We start from the raw sequence: 22,774 nt of genomic DNA on the forward strand, positions 1-22,774 counted from the left end.
TCATTTTAGTAATTACACATGCAAATATAAAGAGTTTTCACAGATTACTTTTTGCTAAAACATGTATTTCACAAGTTCTGTGTGTATAATTCTTTAGACTTGGATCCAAATCTTGGCCCAGTAGATTATTGTATGTGGGACCTTTGACGAAATTACTTAATAAGGAAGGTGAAGTGAAACGATGCATATACAAATTCTGATTCAGAATTGTTTGCATAATTTGTATGAAATTAGTTGGTCAGAATAAAAAGCTTTTTAAAAAAATACTTATTTTGAGAGAGAGAGAGGGAGAGTGTGAGCGGGGGAGGGGCAGAGAGAGAGGGAGAGAGAAAGAATCACAAGCAGGCTCTGTGCTGTCAAAGGCAGCGCCTGACACGGGCTCGAAATCACAAACTGTGAGATCATGAAATCAAGAGTTGGATGCTTAACTGACTGAGCCACCCAGGTGCCCCTAAAAAGTTTTTTTTTAATAACAACAACAAAAAAATTGAGATAAGTTTATCAGTTGTCTCTTTTAGGCACATCAATTTATTTCTGGTTTTAGTTTTGTTTGAATAATATTAAGAAAGTCCTGATTCACTTAGGTAATAAGTTACAAATGATAATAGTCTAATCTGGAGGCTTGATGTTAGAGTAGTGGGAAATTTTTATCTCAGTACTTTTATTATGTAAATATGAAGGACAAAGAATATGTATTATCATAGCTGGGAGTGTTATATTTATCTTATTATATTGTGGATTATTGTCTGATAAGAGCTATACCAAGCAGATGTGCTTGAGATGAGCCTAGCACTTAATTGTATATGTGATCATAGTAGTATATTTCTTTGCACCTCTTTATTATCAGTATTTGTAGATCTACCTCATTTTAAAAATAGCATTCATGATATGGATCTAACTATTTAATTAAACCATATCCCCCCCCCTTTTTTTAAATATGGATGGTTTTATTGGTTGATTTTTTTTTTTAATTAATGTATTTATTTGAGAGAAAGTGCAAGTTGGGAAGGGGCAGAGAGAGGGAAAGAGAGAATCCCAAGCAGTCTCCATGCTGTCAGTGCAGAGCCCTGCGACGTGCGGCTCAATCTCATAAACCATGAGATCATGACTTGAACCAAAACCAGGAGTTAGATGCTTAATTGACTGAGCCACCTAGTCGCCCCACCGTATACCCTTTTGATAATGCTTCTAGTCTTTTACTATTATAACTACTTCTGGAACAAACATTTTTGTATATAGATCTTTGTGTACTTAAACAAGAATTTAGTAGAATGAAGTTTAGAAATAAAATTGTTAGGTAAGATACATAAATACTTAAAATATTTGAGAGGCACATATATTCAGCCCATAGCATTTGCTATTTGCATTTTTTCTGTGAATTGCCTATTGTGTTCTATATTCTGTGATTTGTCTACTTATTACTAATTTGAAGGAGTTCTTTATATATTAAGGCTAGTCACCCTTTATTTAGTATATATAAAACATTTTGGAAGTTTTAGAACACTAGGAATTTAACTTTTTAAAATGACTTGTTCTAGTAATAGGATTCTGAAATGGTAATGTTACTTTTGTGGAAATATGTAGTTATTTATTAATTATGTCAGGCCTTTTGTTCAGCATTTGTTAAATTCTGGTCCAGATAGACTTAGGTAATAATTATTGCTAAAATGCTTTGGAGGACTCTGCCTGCTTGCTAGTGTGTTAAAACGTCTCAGAAGTCCTACAGTAAAGAAACTGATTTGATTTTGGTTAACACAAGTGTTTCACAAGTATAACACAAGTGGTAACACGAGTATTTTTTTGGGGGGCGGGTGCATATTACTGATCAAAAATAGGAACTAATATTCAGCGAGTGCCAGGTATGTATGTATCCAATTTAATCCTCACAATATCCTTGAGGTAGTAGTACTATGATTATCTTCAGTCCCTGCATGAGAAAACACGTCCTGTAGAAATCTAGGCAGGCCTCGTTTGTGCAGTTCTGGTATGCATTAATTTGAGTTACCACAGTTTGGTTAAATGACACCTTTTACCCAACAGCGTGGTTCAGATTTCAGTTATGGTAGATGAACTGTGAGCCCTTGTATGAAGTACAAACTTAGCTTCTGTCTCTTCAGTTTACGAATCACTGCATAAATAACAGATGACTGTCATAATCAGTGACTATTCATGTCACTTTTAGATGCTGCCAGTGATTGATCGCTGTGTATTTATCAGTTTATGCACATAAAGCAGAGTATATAGCTGTATTGCTTCCTTGGTTCCGAGTTATAAACCTTCATGATATTTTATGAAAGATAGAAGTGTAGTAGGGAAATGAGAAGTAATACTGCTGGAAATGAAATCCAAATCCTTTGTAAATAAAGTTAGAGAAGAAATTGCTGACTGGGAATGTTGACACTACTGCCATTTGAGAGACTCTAGATGTGTACTGCAAGTACTTTAGTGAAGGTGAACTCATTGATAACGTGAGAGTACTGGTTGTGATGAAAAGAACGAAGCTGTCCCAAAGAAGGTAAGACTGACAAAATACTTCCTGTTGAAATTCTTGGAGACATTTCATAACATTGAAAATAGAAAGGATAAAATGTTGGAAGCTGACCTGGACTTAGAAAGGAAGATGACAGTTGGCCAAGTTGTAAGAAAGATGCCAGCTCTGAGAAGTTAGCCGACTGCAAAGTTATAGGGAATGGTTCCTAAGACTGGCCTCACTTGTGACACTGACTGCAAGTTCTGGGTTCCCTTAAGCACTCTCAGGTTCAGAAATTTACTGGAAAGATACACAATTCTCACTGAAAACTGTTACACTGAAGAATTATGATTTATTATTATTAACATCAACCAAGGGAAAAAGTGCATAGGGAGAAGTCCAGAAGAGGTACCAAACATGGAGTGTCTCTTTCCCTGGGAGTCAGGATGCATTGCTCTCCTGGTCCCAATGTGTAACAATATGCACAGAGTATTGCCAGCCAGGGGAGTTCACCTAAGCCTCAGTGTTCAGAGGTTATATTGGGGCTGCATTATGTAGATTTGATTACCCAAGTTATTAATCTTAGTCTACAGTATGTAGTTCTTCTGAGTATGACCCGAAGTCCCTACCCAGGTTCAGGAGCTGTACGAATCCCCAAAATGTAACAAATATAACAAATCTTCAAAATGAAAAAACGCTACAACTTTTTTCCTTCCAAATGCAACACAGAAAACTTACAAATGAAGACATTATTTCAAATATTGTATCCCATAGAAATGGCATGTTTGACTTCTAGTTGATTTGAATATGTGAGAATTGTGTGTACACTCATCTCTCTTCACTGTTAAAATTAAATCTATGTAATATTGCTTAATATTGCAGGCTTCTGTTCCGTTTCAGGTGTATGCAGCAATTATATCATAGTTCAGATTATATTAGATGTTTGTTTATAATTTGATCACTATTGCTGTCTTGGATGAGTTTTTCAAGGTTGTAATTTTTTCCTCAATGATGACATTTTTCTGGTTATGAAAATAACTAATATTTAATATGAAATATCTGGAAAATACAGAAAAGAGTAAAGTCTAAAAATCACTTACAGACTTACTCTACAAGTTTTAAGTTACTTTACAGACAAGGTACAGTCCACCTAGGTATAGTAGGTAGACTGTACTTAGGCTCTTTGTAGCAGACGTTTGTTTGAGTACTTGTAATTACATAATTATTTGTAGTATCTGTTTAATTATTTTTTCCTAGACTCTTAAGTTCTATGAAGTCAGGAGCGTGTCTTGTTCACTACTTCGTCCTATTTGTTGACCGATAGATAAGCTAGGTTTCCTCATGTCATAACAAATTAGAAAGCTAGCATTCTTCTCTGTGCTATTGTCATCCATCAACTGTCATTCCAGAAATGAACCAAATAAAGAAGTGTCAGTTACTGTCAGATAAAACAGATGACCATCAGTTTACTGAAACCTTTTGGGTTTAGGGGACAAAATCCAGATGAGTTTCTTCAATAGATTATAAACTCTGTTTCATTACATTTTTTATTTAAAGATTTTTTTTTTATGTTTATTTACTTTTGAGACAGCATGTGTGAGCAGGAGAGGAGCAAAGAGGGAGGGGGAGAGAGAGAATCCCAAGTGGTCTCCCTGCAGTCAGCACAGAGCCGGACATGGGGCTCAATCCCATGAACCAGGAGATCATGACCTGTGCTGAAATTAAGAGTCGAACGCTTAACTGACTGATCTACCCAGGCGCCCCGTGATGCATTTTTTTAAACTTTATTTTGAATTAATTACAGGTTTATAGGAAGTTACAAAGGTAATACAGAGAGAGCCTATGTGTCTTACCCCAAGCCATCTCTAATCCCTCGCAACCACTGTTACGCTTTCATTTTTATACTTTTGTCATTTTCAGAATGTTATATAAATGGAATCACACAGTATGAGGCCTTTATAGATTAACTTTTTTCACTCAACCTAATTAATATTTTTCCAAGTTGTTGCATGTATCAGTTCATATGTTGGTATTGCTGAGTTAGACTTCCATGGTATGGATATACTGGTTTGTTTAACCCTTGAGGGATATTTTAGTAGTTTCCAATTTTTGGCTTTTTTACGTAAAGGTGCGATGTACAATTGTGTACAATTTTGTGTTTTTATTTGCACAAAAGTTTTCCCTTTTTTGGGATAGATATTAGCAGTGCAGTTGCTGGGTCATATAGGTATACGTTTAGTTTTTTCAGAAACTGCCAAACAGATCACTAAAGTAGCTGTAGCATTTTAACGTTGCCCCCCCAGCAACGTATAAGAGGTCTGCTTCTTCTTTTTTCTTTCTTTCATTTTTATTTTTTATTTTTGAGAGAGAGGGAGCATATGTGTATGCACAAGTGAGGAAGGGGCAGAAGGAGAGGAAGGGAGAGAATCCCAAGCAGGCTCCACACCCAGCACAGAGCCCGGCACTGGGCTCAATCCCAGGACCCTAGGATCATGACTTGAACTGAAACCAAGAGTCGGATGCTTAACTAACTGAGCCACCTAAGTGCCCTGAGAGATCTGCTTTCTCCGAATTCTTGTCAACATTTGGTATTGTCAACATATTTTTTTTTTTAATCTTAGCTGTTCTAAAAATGTGAAGTGATATCTCATTGTGGTCTTAATTTGCATTTCCCTAACGGCTGCTGATACTGAACATCTTTTTTGTGTGCTTATTTGCCATCTGTATGTCCTCTTCAGTGAAGTCTCTTCATGTCTTTTGCCTATGTTCTAGTTGGATTGTTTGGTTTTTTACTGCTGAATTTTGAGAAGTCTTTATATATTCTCCTAGGATTAATTTTTAAATTTTCTCCCAATATTTTTTTACATAAAATTCAAACATGCAGGACACTTGAAGGATTGTATCTGTATAGTTGCCACCTGCATTCTACAGTTAGTATTTTACTAAATTTGTTTATTGTCTGTCCATCTACTAATCCATCAATTGTGTCTTATTTTTCAAAATGCATTTCACAGTAATCTGCAGATATCAGTATACTTTACTCGTGAACACTTTAGTCTGCATATCATTAGGACTTAACATTGTAAAATTTTATTTATTTTTAAAATAGTCTTTTTAAGGTAACATGTATGTGCAGTGAAATGCATAGATCTTAACTGTATCATTTGATGAGTTTTGATGTATTTATAACACGAATTCCTTATGATTCTTTTTATAGCTAACACCTTAAGTACCCTATGAGATGCAATCTTACTCCAATTTAAACATTAAAAAAAATTTTTTTTTAATGTTTATTTATTTTTGAGACAGAGAGGGACAGAGCATGAACGGGGGAGGGTCAGAGAGAGAGGGAGACACAGAATCTGAAACAGGCTTCAGGCTCTGAGCTGTCAGCACAGAGCCCGACGCGGGGCTCGAACTCACAGACCGTGAGATCATGACCTGAGCCGAAGTTGGACGCCCAACTGACTGAACCACCCAGGCACCCCCCAATTTAAGCATTTTATATGAACCATAATCCAGCTTCTTTTATGGTCGAAGTGGATGATTGGTTATTCTTTCTCTTAGAACTCTATCTCATCATGTGGTCCTAAGACTACATGGATTGGAATCACCTGGGGTAGTTGTTAAAAAAAAAGATTTGTGTGCCCTATCCCATGCCTGCTAAACCAGAATCTCTAGGAATAAATTTTAGAGATTAAATTTTAACAGATATTCTAAGTCATCCTTATTTATTCCCTCAGAATTTTTCTGGGCAGAATAATCTCATATGTGCCAAATGGTTTGTAATTTTCCAACTTTCATGCTAAGTGACACAAAACTATATGTTCTAATGTAGCGCATCTCCATGGCTTTCTACTTGGGCTTGTTAGAGTTCCTTTCAGTCGATTATGATAGATGTTTAGCACTGACTTTGTTTTTGAGTTAATTTTATTTATAGTAAAGTCAAAACTATGTATGAGGTCCAACTCTTAAGAAACTGCCTAATGTTTTATTTTTCTGGATTTATTAAGCAACAATACATCCCTTTTCTAACTTTCAATCACCAGAAAGCTAAATGCATACTCTCATTCCCAGACTAGTTTGTAGAGATGCCTATGATTTACAATTATGCTCTTGAGAATCCAGGGTTTCTTGACTCAACGCTGTTGACATTTTGAGCTGCATAATTTGTGTGGAGGCCTATCCTATGCCTTGTTGCGATATTTAGCAGTAGATCTGTCCTGTCTCCACTAGGTGGCAGGAGCACCACCACTCATAGCAGTTGTGACCACCTAAAATGTCTCCTGGGGGACAAAATCACGCATGGTCGAAAATCACAGCTTTAAGAAATGGTTAATATGAGGATCTGCATATAAGGATGGTCTGTGTTACTAAGGAAACAGCAACAAAAGTTATTGATACTAGTATGTTTTAATACTTTCATGAAAATTTCTAAAAATTTCATGTTACGGAAAAGTTTATATCTCTTAGTGAACTTTTTTTACTAGCTGATATCTATCATGCTTCTGTTTTTTTTTCATTGGCTGCTAGGAAACTCAGCTAAGTTTGTATTAGTTACAGTGACTTTACTAAGTTTGGAGGATTTTATTAGTTACTTGGCTGTTCTTTTGTCTTTGATATTATATCTAAATGCCTTATGAACTATTGAAAACTTGATGAGGACAGATGTACATTGTAGGTATGTAAAAAATTCCGTTCATTTTAAATGGCTATTTAATAGATAGTGGGTTAGCTAATTGAGTTTGCTAGAATACTGGAATTTTTTTCTTGTAAATAAACTGTTAGTAATACCTTCAAATGAGAGCTACAAATGGTTTAGTTTGAGATTGAAAAGTTAAGAACAGTAGTAAAATGTGGTGAAATATGAATAGGAAAATATGCTTGGAGGGCATTACTTAAGCAATTTCATAGTCTAATTCTTATTATAGCATATAGATAGAGGTGGGGTAAAGAAACTTCTTGCATTTTAGGATTTTTATATTACAGTATATCAGTACATATGATACACTATTAGTGTATTATTAGTATAGTAACATCTATAAACTATAGTGTGTGTGTATATCTAGATATAGTATATTATGGATAATGTTACCTAGAACTGTTATCCTGGGATATATTACATGGGAGAAGTATGATTTGACTTTGGAGAGGAGATATACATAGTGGCTTTAAAGTTGTCATCATTTACTAGCTGTGCAACTCTAGGTAAGATTCTAAATGCTTGTAAACCTTAAATTAAATTTTCTTACCTGTAAAGTGAAGTTGATGATAGTATTACCTGTTTCATAGAGTTTGGGAAAATAAATAGTATACATAAAGCTCTTAGCTTAGTACCTGGCCTGTACTAAGTTCTCATTAACTGTTAGCTGACATTTAACCTTTATTTAAAATCGTTCATAGGTTAATTATATGATTTATAGAGTTTTAGTGTATTGGTTTCCATTTGAAGATGTGAATATATGTGTGTGTATACAGAATTTTTAAAAAAATTACATAATCTTAAATTTTTCACAGATTAATGAAAACCTAATGTTATTTTTATAGTTGACTCTAAAAAAATTTTTGACCAGTAATTTAAGATAAAACTAAGTATTAACCATCTCATTGGAACAAAGAATTCCAATGACATAAAATGTGGTGATTTGGGAATATTTTACATCTGTTTAAGATATAGCACATTATTTCCATAGAATATCTGTTACATATGAAACTCAGAATGGAAAGAAATAATATTGTGATGAACATTTGTTATATGTTCTCTTAAAACACTTTTACAAAACATATGGTAGATAATTAAGACATTAAGATCTTTGTGTATGTAATATCACACTTTGTTGCGCATCTTAGCGTCAAAATGATTTATTTAAAAGATGAACAACTTTTAAGCCATATAGTGATGTGTGATGTCATTGTTTGTAGAAAATGGTTATAATGGACTCATTTTGTAATCTTCCTTCTGTAGTACAGATTTTTACAAGTAATTTTGGTGTAAACTTTTGAGATTCAACTCTCATTTCCATTACTGTCTCAAAGGATGATAGACATTTGCCAGTGTAGCATATTTCATTATCACATGGAAAATAATACTGTTCTTAAACAATCAAAGTTGAAGTCCTAATTTTTTTTTTAATGGGTAAGGCTTCAAGGAAAAAGATGAAAAACAACATGTTTTAGCAATGCTATCCTCCTCCATTCTCTGTGGTTTTAGGTTTGATCCTGACTGATGTGGAGGATCCTCGGAGGGAGGGAAGTGACAAAGAATAAAACGGTGGTGGTAATTGAGCTCTTTGGGATTGGAACTGCTGACAGTCCCAAAAGATAAAGCACAAGTGCCATGGTCTTTTCTATTTGGGGCTTAAGCTGGATTACTTTTCTCCTTTAGAGCAAAGCTTAGAATTTTTTTTGTTATTATATCCTTTTGGATTTCCCCCCAGCTATGATGTTTCTGCTTTCTTCCTCCTCTATTTGAAGTTCTGGTTCCAATGCATACTATATGCATTAGTTTTATAGTTGCCTTCTGTGAGACAGGAAGCCTTTAATCAGTGTTGGAGAAGAGAGTCAAAGCAAAACCTTCATTTACTGAAAATGAGTTACAGAAATGCCTAATCATACTGCCTATTAGATTATACCTGCTAGTGTTCAATACTTTATTATATACAAAATATATTTTAAAAATTATAACTTCAGTTAAACTAGTTTCAAGCTTGTGTTTTGTCTGGTTCCCAGTTGGTTATCTTGATCTGTGGATTCCTTAGCTAAAAACTAGAAAATTAGGATCCTTACCTCTGTTAGTTGTTGGTGGTTTACATGAAATAAACATGAAAGTATGTCTGGCAGTGTTAAGTGCATTTAGTGTTAAGTTCTCTTCCCTTCCATTCTCCACCGAGCCATCTTATCCCTACTATAAAGAGTTTATTTCCTTGTTGAAAGAAAAGTCCTAGTGTAACCTTTGAAAGACTTATATTTATGATAAAATTAGAGGGAAAGAGGAATTTGAAACGAAATAGAAGAACAAAAGATGGCAAATAGGAGAAAAAGAGCTCTGATAAATTACTTTAGATAATACAGGTCTTCAAAGTGGAAGAGTTAAATTCTTTTTGCTAATGTTGTTGCTGCTTTTGTAGGCTAGTAATATGTTTAAAGAGGTAATTGTGTTTTGTTTTTAACTTTTATTTAAATAAACGATGAACTTTTGGCTGTTCTGCGTAATTTCTACTGTACAAGTTTTCTCAGGCCTCTAATCCTTTACTTTTGTCCTTAAATTGTCCGTGAGTCAGTAAAGGAGGAGTACGTAGCTGTTTAAGCAGTAAACTGGGGGATGACTCATATGTACTTCTGAGACAGTAATGGTTATGATGGTAGAATGATGAGTTCTCCATACCATCACTTGACCCAGTGAACCTCTGAGGAGCTGTTTACATTGTTAGGTGGCAACACAGAACTTTATGGCCATTGTTGATTATTTCACGTGATATATTTTTAGTGTTGCCAATGTGATACTATAGCAGTGGTAGTGTGGCTACCTGGATATTGCTTGCTTTGGAGGCTGTAGTTCTTTTTTTTGTTGTTTTGATTTTTTTTTCATGTTTATTATTTATTTTTGAGAGAGAGGGTGAGAGAGCACGAGTAGGAGAGGGACAGAGAGAGAGGGAGTTACCTCCTAATCCAAAGCAGGCTCCAGGCGCTGAGCTGTCAGCACAGAGCCCAACGTGGGGCTCACACTCCCTATCCATGAGATCATGATTTGAACCGAAGTTGGATGCTTAACCTACTGAGCCACCCAGGTGCCCCTGGGCACTCTAATTCTGATACCTGACTCTATGGCTTATTACAGTTTTCTGCCTAGGTATTTTTGATTGTGTGTGTGTTAGTACTTACTAAGAAGCACTACAACCCTTTGATTTCAGGAAGACCTTTTTCATTTATAAATCTTATAGATGGAAAAGGGAAAGAAGACCCTTTAAAGAATTAATCCTAAAATTAAAGTTTATGAAATCCGCCAATATAAATGTATTTATAAATGTGTCGTTTCCCTATCTACCATTATATAATGAAATGAGTGGGAATTGAAAAGGGGGGGAAAAAGGGATGTCCAGAGATTAGGTTTCTTTCCTAATCTGGTTTGACCCCTGCTTTGCTGTGTGATTTTGTGAAGTTTGTTGTGGTATATTTTCTTATATAGCTTAAAGATTTGGGGCGCCTGGGTGGCTCAGTCGGTTGAGCGTCTGACTTCGGCTCAGGTCATGATCTCACAGTTCGTGGGTTCGGGCCCCACATCAGGCTCTGTGCTGATGGCTTAGAGCCTGGAGCCTGCTTCAAATTCTGTGTCTCCCTCTCTCTCTGCTCCTCCCCTGCTCATGCTCTGTCTCTCTCTCCTTCAAAAGTAAATAAAAACATTGAAAAAAAAAAAAAAAAAAAAAGATTCTGTTTTTCCCAGGAGAATTCTGTAGATAAATACTATGTAGCATATCTTGAAAAATGCATATATTCAGGATGTTTACATATTATATTCACTTTGTTTTTTAAAGAAATTACTAGAACACTCCTTCAGTGGATTTCAGATGAACTACCATGTATTAGTTGTTTTCCCTCGTTTGCAGATTATTTTTGGCATGTGAACTTCAACTGAAAGATTTATTTTTATTGAAGTCAGTTTTCATTATAATACCTTACATATTTTGGGGGTTATATGATAAAATACTTTTGTATTTCTCTTAAGGTATTAAAATTATATGTAAAAAAATTGTGTGCATAATATTTTGTCTCTTTTCAGCTCCAATGATGCATCAGCAGCCTCCTTCTCAACAATACAATATGCCACAGGGAGGTGGGCAGCATTATCAAGGCCAGCAGCCTCCTATGGGAATGATGGGTCAAGTTAACCAAGGCAATCATATGATGGGTCAGAGACAGATTCCTCCTTATAGACCACCTCAACAGGGTAAGATTACATTTGGGAAATTTCCTGCTTAATATAAATAAAAGTATAGTTGAAAGGCTTTACATTTTAATTAACATTTCATATAGGCAAATTCAGGGCTTTGTGTTTCTTGATTTTTAGTATTATTATTATTATTATTATTATTACATATTTTTTTCTAAAAGGTAGTGGATATAGTAGGTACAAAGGTTCATGGAGTGGATAGGAACTTTCTGCTACACAGCTTCCTTTTATTTTTTTCTGGGAAGAGGTTATATCATAAAATTTTATATCAAAAGCTCACTAATGTATAGCAGAAAATACAATTTTAATTTTGAGAAGTTACTTAATATGTGGTCAGAAACAAACCCTAGTTTATTCCAAACTGCTCTAACATCAAAAAGAAAATTAATTTTCTACTAGTTTGAACCTTTTTTAAAGAAGTTAGTGTTTGTTTTTTTAAGTTGGTATTGTTAGGTCCTGTATGTATGGTCGTAATAATTTTTGTGAAACGTGGTGTTGCTGTGTGTTATGGATGTGTGTGTATAAAAATAGTTCAAAGTATCTCAATTGCCAGAGCATCTACAGGTGAGAAATAATCTCTTACAATATCAGATTAGAAAAGAAAGCCTTTGATGACATAGAAAACAAATTATTTATGTCTTGACTGGTTGTGGTTTTTCAGGCCCACCACAGCAGTACTCAGGCCAGGAAGACTATTATGGGGACCAATACAGTCATGGTGGACAAGGTCCTCCAGAAGGCATGAACCAGCAATATTACCCTGATGGTAAAATCTCCTAATGTTAACTTTCCCATTTTCTATTCCCTCCCCAATATTAATGCAGATAGCTGTTCAAAACATTTTAATGAGGGTGAAGAAACTAACAATATGTTTCTTCTAAATTTAGAAACACTTTAATAATCTAAAGCACCAGTGATTGCATTAGTGTATAATCTCTATCAAAGTGTATTTTGTTTAAATAGTCCATATTAGTACCATCAGGAATGACATTCTGTCATTGGAATCCTTTCTTATATAAAAGAAGATTGAACTAAAGCAAATGTTACTGATTTCACTTTTTTTAATAGCAGCTTTATTGAGATAATTCACACACTGCAAAGTTCACCCATTGGTTTACTTTTATGCATTGTATAAATACATAGAAGATAATAGTTCTTGAGTCTGTTTCCAAGTTTTATCATTTTAGTTAACGTTAAATACTTCTCAAAGAACTGTGGTTTATATACATTAGCATTTACATTTGAAAATTTTGGAGGCTAAATTATACCCATAATATAACTGTGTATAGAGTTAGTAGAATAGGAAAAGCATTTGGAAACCAGATTTTAATTTTAATTATTTAGCTTAATGGTATTTTTTTTTAGTGGGAAGGGGCTTGTGAAAAGGTGGTCACTGAAGATGTATTGCATTTAGTAATGATCCAAGCAGAAGTAGGCTTTCTCACTGTACAGGGTTTTCCATTTTTCTGTATGTTTGAAATTTTATGATACAGTGTTGAGGAAAAAATAATACAAACATACAAAACTGTGGTAAATTGGAGGTAGCTGTTCACGTTACAGTATGATTTGTCTTGTTATGAAAGGATTTGTCAAAATCTTCATTTATCCAGGAAGCTCCCCTGGTATATTTAAGTAAACTATTTAACAGAGAAACTTGGAGAAACTAAAAATTAAAAGCTAAAGTGTTGGGACTGGCGATTTGAAGCTAATGTAAACTAGTAAGAAGATAGAATGTGGTGTATTTAAAAAATCATTTAGCTGCCAGTTTTGGGTTCATATGTAAAGCATAAAGGTACATCAGTATAAGGATGCTGGTTTTTACTGCAGAGGCAGAGCAAACACTCACCTGTAGAATTTTGCATATGATAAATGTTTGCCAGTGATAGTGAGGATGTGTACGGATATTTCTTACAAAAAATGACATATTTTTTTAAGTCTCAGGTTTTCTTGCCCTGAATATTCAGAATGTTAGATTTTTTTTTGTTGTTTCACATGTAGACATTATATTAAGATTTTTTTCAGTGAGAAACTTCAGAATGTTTATATACTGTGGATATTTTAAAGAAGTGAAATCTAGTTTGTTAAATTTATTTATTAGGAAGTCTGAAAGTAAACAATTGTTTTAATTTGTAAAATGCGTTTTATATAACTGAGTTGAATTTGACACTATTATTTTGGTCCTGTGTATTTCCTGAAATGTGAAATGTATGTTGTTATAAATATGACCTTTCTATTCAGAATAGATAGACATATTATTTTTGTATATATCAGAACTTTAAGGTTACTGTAAATTACTTATTACGTCAGGGAATTAAAAAATCTAAATGGTATCATTTTTGCATAGGTGTGTATTAATATCTTTTTCTCACATTTATGTAGAGTATTCCATTCATAACAACAGTTTTCTGAAACAGCATTGGATATTTTCTTACCAGATATTTATGCCAGTAAATATATAGATTAGGAGTTGGCAAACTTCTTTCTGTAAAGAGGCAGAGAGTAAGTATTTTAGTCTTTGTGGGCCATATGGTCTTAGTCTCAACTACTGAACCCTTGTTGTAGCATGAAAATAGCTGTAGGAAATGTGAATGGGCATGCCTGTGTTCCAGTAAAACTTTATTTACAGAAACAAGCCACTGGCCATATTTATACTGCAGGCCATCGTTTGCCAACCCTTAATGTAGATATTTCTGAGGTAGTTTGGGAATGTTGGAATCCTAGAACACTGAGTATAACATTTATTCATAACTGTATTCCTTCTTAATTAGGCATTCATTGAAAATTTAGTTTAGATTTTAGCTAACTGAAGTGTTATTTCCTCTATTTTTTTAGTACTACTTAGTTAAAAGAACTAGACTATTGATTTTCATTAAAGTCCAGTCATAAAATTTATCGAGCCTTAATACTAAAGGGGTACTCTAGCACTTAACACAGTATTAATTTTATGTAGGTATATGTTTATGATACTCTAGAAATACTTTCTAAAGACTTCTAGAATGGCAGCGTTAAGCAATAATGTTCTTATATCTGAAAATAACTTTATGAGATACATTATGCAAGTAAATAGAATGTGAAAAATTTGTTTCAGTTTCTTTCAGGGGAAAAAAACTTATGGAGCTTTTTTATATTTTGCATTGTTTTAGCATATGCTGTGGAATTGGCGACCAGCAGAACAGGTGTTTAACAAAATATGATAATTGCTTCCTTTGTTCATTCTAATTTAATTCAAGTTATTTACATGTGAAAGGCCTAAATGCTTTCATTCTCTCTTTTTTTAAAAAAATTGAAGATAAAGTTTTTCTCCCCCCCCCCTTGATGAGGATGATCAGTTAAGACTAAGTGTAATGTTTCTAAAACTACTGTTTTTGCTTTTAAAAAATTTGCACGTTATCTCAATATGGAAACAATCACATTGGTAAATATTTGGCTAATGCAATTGAAATTATTTTTTATGTATTTCCATTTCTTTTTCTTTTTTTCAATTTTATCTGAAAGTTTAAATATATTTAGGGTTTTCACTCAGTGGCCATTAACGTTTCTTCCTGTCTCTTGTCGAATTGATGTAGGTCATAATGATTACGGTTATCAGCAACCGTCGTATCCTGAACAAGGCTACGATAGGCCTTATGAGGATTCCTCACAACATTACTACGAAGGAGGTATCTATATACCTTCACACACATACACATATATATCCCCTTCTACAGGAATGAAAATTCTTGCATAAGACAACTTCTACCCATGCAAAGCTCTTGTAGAATACTAGTTGCTGGCTGTCTTGAAAGTTACAGGGATCCCAGAACAATTAAAATAATTTCCTTACAAATATTTAAAATGTGTAACCATGACTTGCCATTTCTAACAACAATAAAAAGACTAAAACATTTAAAAATAATTTTTTCCTCAGTGGAAATTTTCTATTTGAACATAAATCCATCAATCCAATTTTTTTTTCTTGTGTGTGTTTACATATGTATAATTTTACATATAAGTATAGTGCCTTTAGGAAACAGCTTGCTGATCTTGTGTAGCTAGTGTGTGCTCTTGTAGCTGTCTTTAATTTTGTCTTTTTTATTTTATTTAGCATAGTCATGATCTTATGACTGTGATGTTCCAGTAAATGTAATGCTCGTATGGCAGAGACGCTGAAAATGCTGCAGTTCAACCTTGCAAAATTGGCTTTAACTGCAGTTTGTTTGGCCGAAATCCTTCTGTTTGGTTTGAGTTTTTTCTTTGTTTTGTTAACTTTCAAAAATCAATATGGCATTTCATTTTGTTCTTGTGTTGTTGGCTATGCATCTTAGAGTAAAAAAGTTAATTAAGCAAACTTCTCAGTTTTTTTTCTTTTTCTCTTCTCCAATTATCCTGTAGGAAATTCACAATATGGCCAACAGCAAGATGCTTACCAAGGACCACCTCCCCAACAGGGATATCCACCCCAGCAACAGCAGTACCCAGGGCAGCAGGGCTATCCAGGACAGCAGCAGGGCTACGGTAATAGTTTTTTGCAGTTTTGTTTTGAAATATTGAAGGACATCTTTAATGTTTATTTCTCTAAGAATTCTTCTTTTCAAAAATACGATTTTAGCTCAGTCTATTACTGACTGAGTAATTGAAAGTGTTTTTTCTCCAGTAAACTGGTAATCCATTTAAAAAGAAACATAAGCTAGAGGGGGTTCATTGACCAAAGGTAAGGTATGTAATCATTTAAAATGAGTTCTTAAACCTCGTTGGCATTCATGCCCAGCCAGTAGCTTTGTGTGTGCTTGGAAAACCGATGAATTGGGTGATTATTGACCATATCTACGTAATTCGCTTAGCAAACTTATTTCTAAAAGTAATGACTGTTACTATGAAAAATAACATTGACTTTTGGAGTACAAATGAGATTTACTTGGAATGCATAAAGAAAATGTTTTGTCATTCTTTGGTTAAATAGCAATATACACATCCATAGAGGCGTATTTATTGCTGTTATGTATCTTACAGAGTTTGGGGAAGTATAGCTGTATTTTCTTATTATAAACTCACTATAAGAGTTATAGTAGCTGGATATCTAGCTTTAAATAACTTTATTAGACAGGGAGTGGGAATGATAAAGACCTGATCTCTCATTCATAAATTTTAGGCCACTGTCACTACTCTCTATATATGAAAATATGGTTCTAATGCTAGAGAAGTAACTGCTTATTAATCTGACATCATCTCTTGCTAACATAGTCTCTTTTTTACATCAGTAATATTTTATTATTTTTATTCATTAGTTTAAGCTCTGAGATTACTCTGGGCACCTCTCTCTACTCGTTATAGCAAGCCTCAGAACCAAAATCAGATTGAAATTCTCTTGTGTCTTCCACTTATGCATTGAAATTTGGTCAGGTGTTAGGAGCCAGGCATTTCCCCCCAAACTGATAAGTTCTAGTTCTTTAATTTGAGATATGACTTTAGAAATACTCCATGGATGGGGGCACCTGGGTGGCTCAGTTGGTTAAGCGTCCGACTTTGGCTCAGGTCATGATCCCACAGTTCGTGGGTTCGAGCCCTACATCGGACTCTGTGCTGACAGCTCAGAGCCTGGAGTCTGCTTTGGATTCTGTGTCTCCCTCTCTCTCTGCCTCTCTCTCGCTTGTGCTCTCTTTCTCTCAAAAATAAACATTAAACAAATTTTTTTAGAAATATTCCATGGATTTCTTGTTTGTTTTTGTTATTTGTTTTGTCTTTTTAAGTGAGCTCCAGCATGGCTTTAACTCACGACTCTGGGATCAAGACCTAAGCCGAGATTAAGAGTTGGACACTTAACCAACTGAGCCACCTAAGCATCCCGGGATTTCTTGTTTTTACAAAGGAATTCTTGCTCTTCTCAAATGGCATTTTCATTTCCTGACCATTGAATATTTGTATTTTGAATAAGTATTCTAGTTTTACTGTGTTTACGTGAAAACAAATATGATGTGGTTAAATCAGGTAAATTCATTTATTTAAGATAAATATTATTTTCAGTGGGAAGAGGGAGTAAATGAAATGTATTTTTGGTTAGAGTAGTTAACTGCTGTTTTGTTCGACCTTGGGAATCCCAAAGGAGAAGTTCCCATTTTGCTTATTTGTAGGCTTCTGTTGTCATACTTTCTTCTAATAGAAGAGTTAGACTTTTAATAATTGAGTGTATAATAATTAAGTAAATAATAGACCGATGGAATTTATTTAAGCTTGAACATTTATTCTCTTTGACACTTTCCTCTGCCATCAGTGTTTTTTTTATGGCAGATTTTGAATGGCTATGATAGAAAACATTTAAGTGTCAAAGCTTTTCGGCTTATGCTTTATAAAGCATTCTTTACAATAGGCAGTAGTAGAATTTATGAAACAGACATATTTGTTTGGCAAGCCAAATTAGTCCCTTGCCATCTCTGGAATTGGAAATCATTCATTTTTATGGGTTAAGTATTAAAGGTGATTGGTACACAGAGTGTAACTTTTGAATCAAGTTTTTTCACATGCAACCTGTGGCTTTTCAAGTCTTTGGTTTTGGTTTGAAAATATTGTGGTAGTAAACTTATTAATGCAGAGCATAAAGCATTCTTTTGGTGGTTGCAAATATCAATCTAGAATTTCATGGAAAATTATTCTTTGTGATTCTCTGGTGATTGCAAGTGTAAATCTAGAGTCATACAGCTGTAAATATCATTGATTCTCAAACTTTATTTAGAAATTATTTCAGTATTTTAATTTGAATCTGCTTGCTTTTTCTTTTATTTACTTTTTACTTTTATTTTTAAAGTTTATTTATTTTGAGAGAGCGAGAGAGAAGGAGAGAGCCTGAAGCTGGGCCCGTGAGGGGCTCAGACTCATGAACCATAAGATCATGACCTGAGCTGAAACCAAGAGTTGACACTTAACTGACTGAACCACCCAGGGCCCTTGTTGCTTTTTCTTTTACCTGTTGCTTACAGTGGTTAACTTTCTAGTAGTGGTATAGATGAATTTTCTTGATACCATGGAATTAACCTGCTTAACAACTCCTGAGTCGCTTTTACGTATTTGGAAAAAAATTCATGACTAACACATAGCTTACTGGTTACACCGAATCAAAACATTTTGTACATGGCACTATCCTTATAATATTTTCATTCTTACAACCTTTGGAATTTATTTCAAAAAGCATTTGAGAAGATCAAGATACCAACTATCTTTTTTGTTTAGATATAAAAACGTGATAACACCTGGTTCTAAACCCTTTCAAGAATTCTGTTTTTATCTGGGCTTTTGTTTATGTTAATTATTTTGCAGGTCCTTCACAGGGTGGTCCAGGTCCTCAGTATCCTAACTACCCACAAGGACAAGGTCAGCAGTATGGGGGTTATAGACCAACGCAGCCTGGACCACCACAGCCGCCACAGCAGAGGCCTTATGGATATGACCAGGTAAATTATTTGGCCAACTGTGTGATTGCCCCATTATTTGCTCCCCCTTGATAAGGTTGTTTTTCACTTGAAGGCTTGTTTTTCCCTCCTCCTGTTCATAGTATATGAGTTAACAAAAAAATTTACTTTTAAGTCTTTTTCATAGAATGCTAGCACAGCTGACCATAGTTACTGTCACATGTAAAACATGTCTTATCTCTGAGACCCAGCATCCATTCATATTCATACTCTCTTTCTCTTTCTCTCTCTCTGGTCTTCACCGGGGCATTCCAGACATCATTCCCTCTTCTAAAGCCCCTGATTTCTCTCATCTCCCTCACATTTATTGCTGAAGACTGTGCATTGACACATAGAGACATGGAATCCATCTGTGTCAACTCTCTTAGTAGCTCTTGTCTTCGTTTCAGCATATCCATTACCTTCTGCCACATTGGTGGTGTCCTGTCTCTTTAAATCCATAGTTACTTCTGCCTCTGTTGCCTCCTTTCATATCCCTTATTTCAAGTATTAAAAATGTTTATCTCGGGGTGCCTGGGTGGCTCAGTCGGTTGAGTGTCTGACTTCGGCTCAGGTCATGATCTCATGGCTCGTGAGTTCGAGACCCACGTCGGGCTCTGTGCTTACAGCTCAGAGCCTGGAGCCTGTTTCGGATTCTGTCTCTCTCTCACTCTCTTTCTCTCAAAAATAAATAAACGTTAAAAAAAAATTTTTTTTTTTCTTAACGTTTATCCCGTTATCTTTCCTTCTGCTTTCACATATGTAAAGATGTAGCTCATTCTAAGATGACTGTATCCTCTTGAACCTAGTATTTATTTAAGTTCCTTCTTTTCACCAGTAAACTTTTCAGACTTAACTAATCTGTGCCACAGTCATTGTTTTCTGAATCTTGCTGTTATGCATACTCTAAATTATAATGAAAGTGATGTATTATGTTGGCAGTTTCCTTAGATTGATTTCAGATTTGTCTAATGACCTTCTAGTGAGGAAAATCTGGTCTGCTGACTACTTAAGCTACCTAAAACAGCTTATTTTTTTTGTAAGTTATGGTTCCAGGGCCAGTGTTGGTGATCTGGTTTGAGGAACAACACAGTGCAGTACTAATCAGAACTTGAGGTATGAGCAATTTTTTTATCAGTGCTCTCTCAAGCCTACAACGCCTTGTACTGACACTTCCTATTTAAGTGATAAAAGAGATAAAAGAGACTTAAAAGGGTAAGGACAAATAAGTCATATATTTAAAAATACACTATTAATCAAAGGGTTAGGCAGAAATTTTATTTAGATTTTAAAAGTAAAAAAAGTCTTGGCTAATGAGTGCTTAAGGGCAAGATTCCTGAGCACAAGATTTAGGCTCATTCTAGTCCACAAGTTAACTTTTTAATTTTTATCTATTTATAATTAATTAATTGATTGATTGATATTTTGAAGTAGGCTCCACGCCTGATGTGGGGCTTGAACTCACGACCCTAAGATCAAAGAGTCCCATGCTCCACTGACTGAGCCACCCAAGCAAGCACCCCCACAAGTTAACTTTTTAAAAAATGAGCTTCTGATCATTTATTCTTTCAGTCAACAAATATTTATTAATTATCTTCATGTGCTGGGCACTATTTTAAGTCCTATGCTCCCTACGGCTGGTGGAACAGCTAGCTATTTTGGTCTCTCTAACTTCACTTTTGAATGTTTATTGTTTATTTTGAGAGAGAGAGTGCCTGTGCACGAGCAGGTGAGGCACAGGGAGAGGGAGAGAGAGGATCCCGAGCAGGCTCCACCCTCAGTGTGGAGCCCCATGCGGGGCTCAATCCTACGACCGTGAGATCATGACCTGAGCCAAAAATAAGAGTTGGACCCTCAACCAACTGAGCCACCCAGGTGCCCCTCTTGCCTTCACTTTTGACACATTTGACACATGTTCCTATTTTCATTCCTGAATGGTCTTCTTTGCTTCTAATTACTGTGCTTCTTTACTTCTCTTAGATTTCTAGTGATTCCTTCTTTATTGTTTCATTTTCTTGTCTCACTTGTTTCTTGTCTTTCTTTTAAGTAAAAATGTTTGGCTCAGTGTTTTTCTTGGTCTCTCTACTCACCCTGTCTTATATTTTCAGTATCCTTAGCCCACCCTCTGCAAACCAACTTCAGCTCCATTTTTTCAACTTGTACAGAACATCTCTATTTGGATGTCTTGCCATTTCCATCAACTTCAGCATGTTGTGGACTAAACTAACCGTTTTCTCTCTAAATGACGTATTTCTAAATCCCCTAAACTTAACATCAGTCATTAAGTAAATGTTTCTTGAGCAACATTTATATGCCAAGTATCTACGATTGGGGTACATTGGGAAATAAAGATAGACATAAACTGTACCTTTATGAGCTTAAATCTAGATAAATCTAGATGAGATCCAGAAGAATAAACAGATGGTATAATATAGTATGAGAAGTCCTTGAAGTCAAGACTTTTGTGGAAGGGGGATCTAGATTACTAGATCACAGAAAAAATGTTCTTTGGGAAGTATTATAATAGTGTGAGGGCCCAAGGACGAGTAGGTATTAGACAAGTAGACATAGAAGAGGGAAGTGTATTCTAGTCAGAAAGAGGTGCATTCACAAAGGACTACTAGTGTTAAGGGGTGTGGTTGAGTAAAGTAGAAGCATGGGGAGGGAGAGGCAAGATTGGAGAGAGAAGTTAGGTTTAGATTGGGAAGACTCTCACAAGCCATGTTACGGGACTTGGACTTTATCCTGACATCATTTGAAGCCTTTATAAGACATTTTAAATGATGTATATAATATATTAGCTGTGCGTAGCACTTGGTGAACATGATATGTAAAAGATTATGTGTTGTGATATATAGCATATATGATAGATATGTGATACACTACCTCTTTCATTATAATTATTCCACTCCATAAAGTTCCTAGGAATTTGGGATGGTACTATAGAAAAAGACCCATGACGTTTGGCTAGATGCCAGCCACATCTCCTTCCCCACTAGAAAAGGCTATGAAGAGGGGACCATTTTAGCTACTTCAGTGTTAGTAGTCTGCCCATATTTATCAGAGATTTCACCTTATCTGTATCCCCCAATCCAAACACTTGTTGGTCTTTTCATTTTAGGGAAAGTAGTTCACCTCTTCAAGATAATGAAGGGAACAGAAAACTAATACAGATTCTTAAATCCAATAGTAATATAATTATAGTGGTGGTTTAGGCAGATGACTCTTCTAGCAGTGTGCACAGTGAATTCAAAGGGGGGAAATTGAGAGATAAGCCTTGCTAGGGGCTGTTGTTTCTCCATCATTTCTTCCCATATCACTAAACAGCAGCTTGATTCTTTCAGTTCCTCAGGCCAAGAACCTGGAGTCATCTTGGCTCCCCTCTTTTTTGCAAATCAAGCATCTTGTCAACCAGCAAATTTCATCACCTCTCCCTTCAAAATATATCCAGTATCTGGCCATTTTTACAACCTTCTGCTCTTACCCAAGTCAGAGTTACAACTGTCATTCACCTGAACTGGTCTTCTGCTTTTGTCCTAGCTCTGCTATAGGATATGCTCCACATAGGACCCAGAATGATCTTTTAAAAACATTAGATTATGCCACCCCACTGTGCAAAGCCCTGTGGTGACTTCAGTCTTACTTAAAGTAAAAGCAAGACCTTAGAATAACCTACAAAGTCCTACATGACTTGTGCCCCCACTACCTGTCCCACCACTTCATCTCTGTATTTTTAGAATTTTTTAAATATTTATTTATTTATTTTTGAGAGAGACAGAGAGAAAGAGCGAGCACACAAGAGGGGGAGGGGCAGAGAGAGAGAGGGAGGCACAGAATCTGAAGCAGGCTTCAGGCTCTGAGCTGTCAGCACAGAAACCGATGTGGGGCTCAAGCTCAATGAGCTTTGAGAGCATGATCTGAGCCAAAGTTGGACGCTTA

General features: G+C 35.2%; 1 protein-coding gene across 5 annotated transcripts in view; it reads left to right on the plus strand.

The window, feature by feature from the left end:
* SS18 (SS18 subunit of BAF chromatin remodeling complex) overlaps window positions 1–22,774 on the plus strand; it is an 88,116-nt gene that overhangs the window by 48,617 nt on the left and 16,725 nt on the right. For 3 of the 5 annotated variants that reach the window (XM_030336104.1, XM_030336101.1, XM_030336103.1), the window contains exons 6-10: window positions 11,247–11,414; window positions 12,079–12,183; window positions 14,984–15,076; window positions 15,789–15,911; window positions 18,705–18,838. In XM_030336104.1, coding sequence (XP_030191964.1) covers window positions 11,247–11,414; window positions 12,079–12,183; window positions 14,984–15,076; window positions 15,789–15,911; window positions 18,705–18,838 — 623 coding nt within the window. The remainder of the gene's footprint in view (window positions 1–11,246; window positions 11,415–12,078; window positions 12,184–14,983; window positions 15,077–15,788; window positions 15,912–18,704; window positions 18,839–22,774) is intronic. The other 2 variants (XM_030336105.1, XM_032595312.1) reach the window with 1 other exon arrangement.

Source organism: Lynx canadensis, chromosome D3 (assembly GCF_007474595.2).
Source record: "Lynx canadensis isolate LIC74 chromosome D3, mLynCan4.pri.v2, whole genome shotgun sequence".
Lineage (NCBI taxonomy): Eukaryota > Metazoa > Chordata > Mammalia > Carnivora > Felidae > Lynx > Lynx canadensis.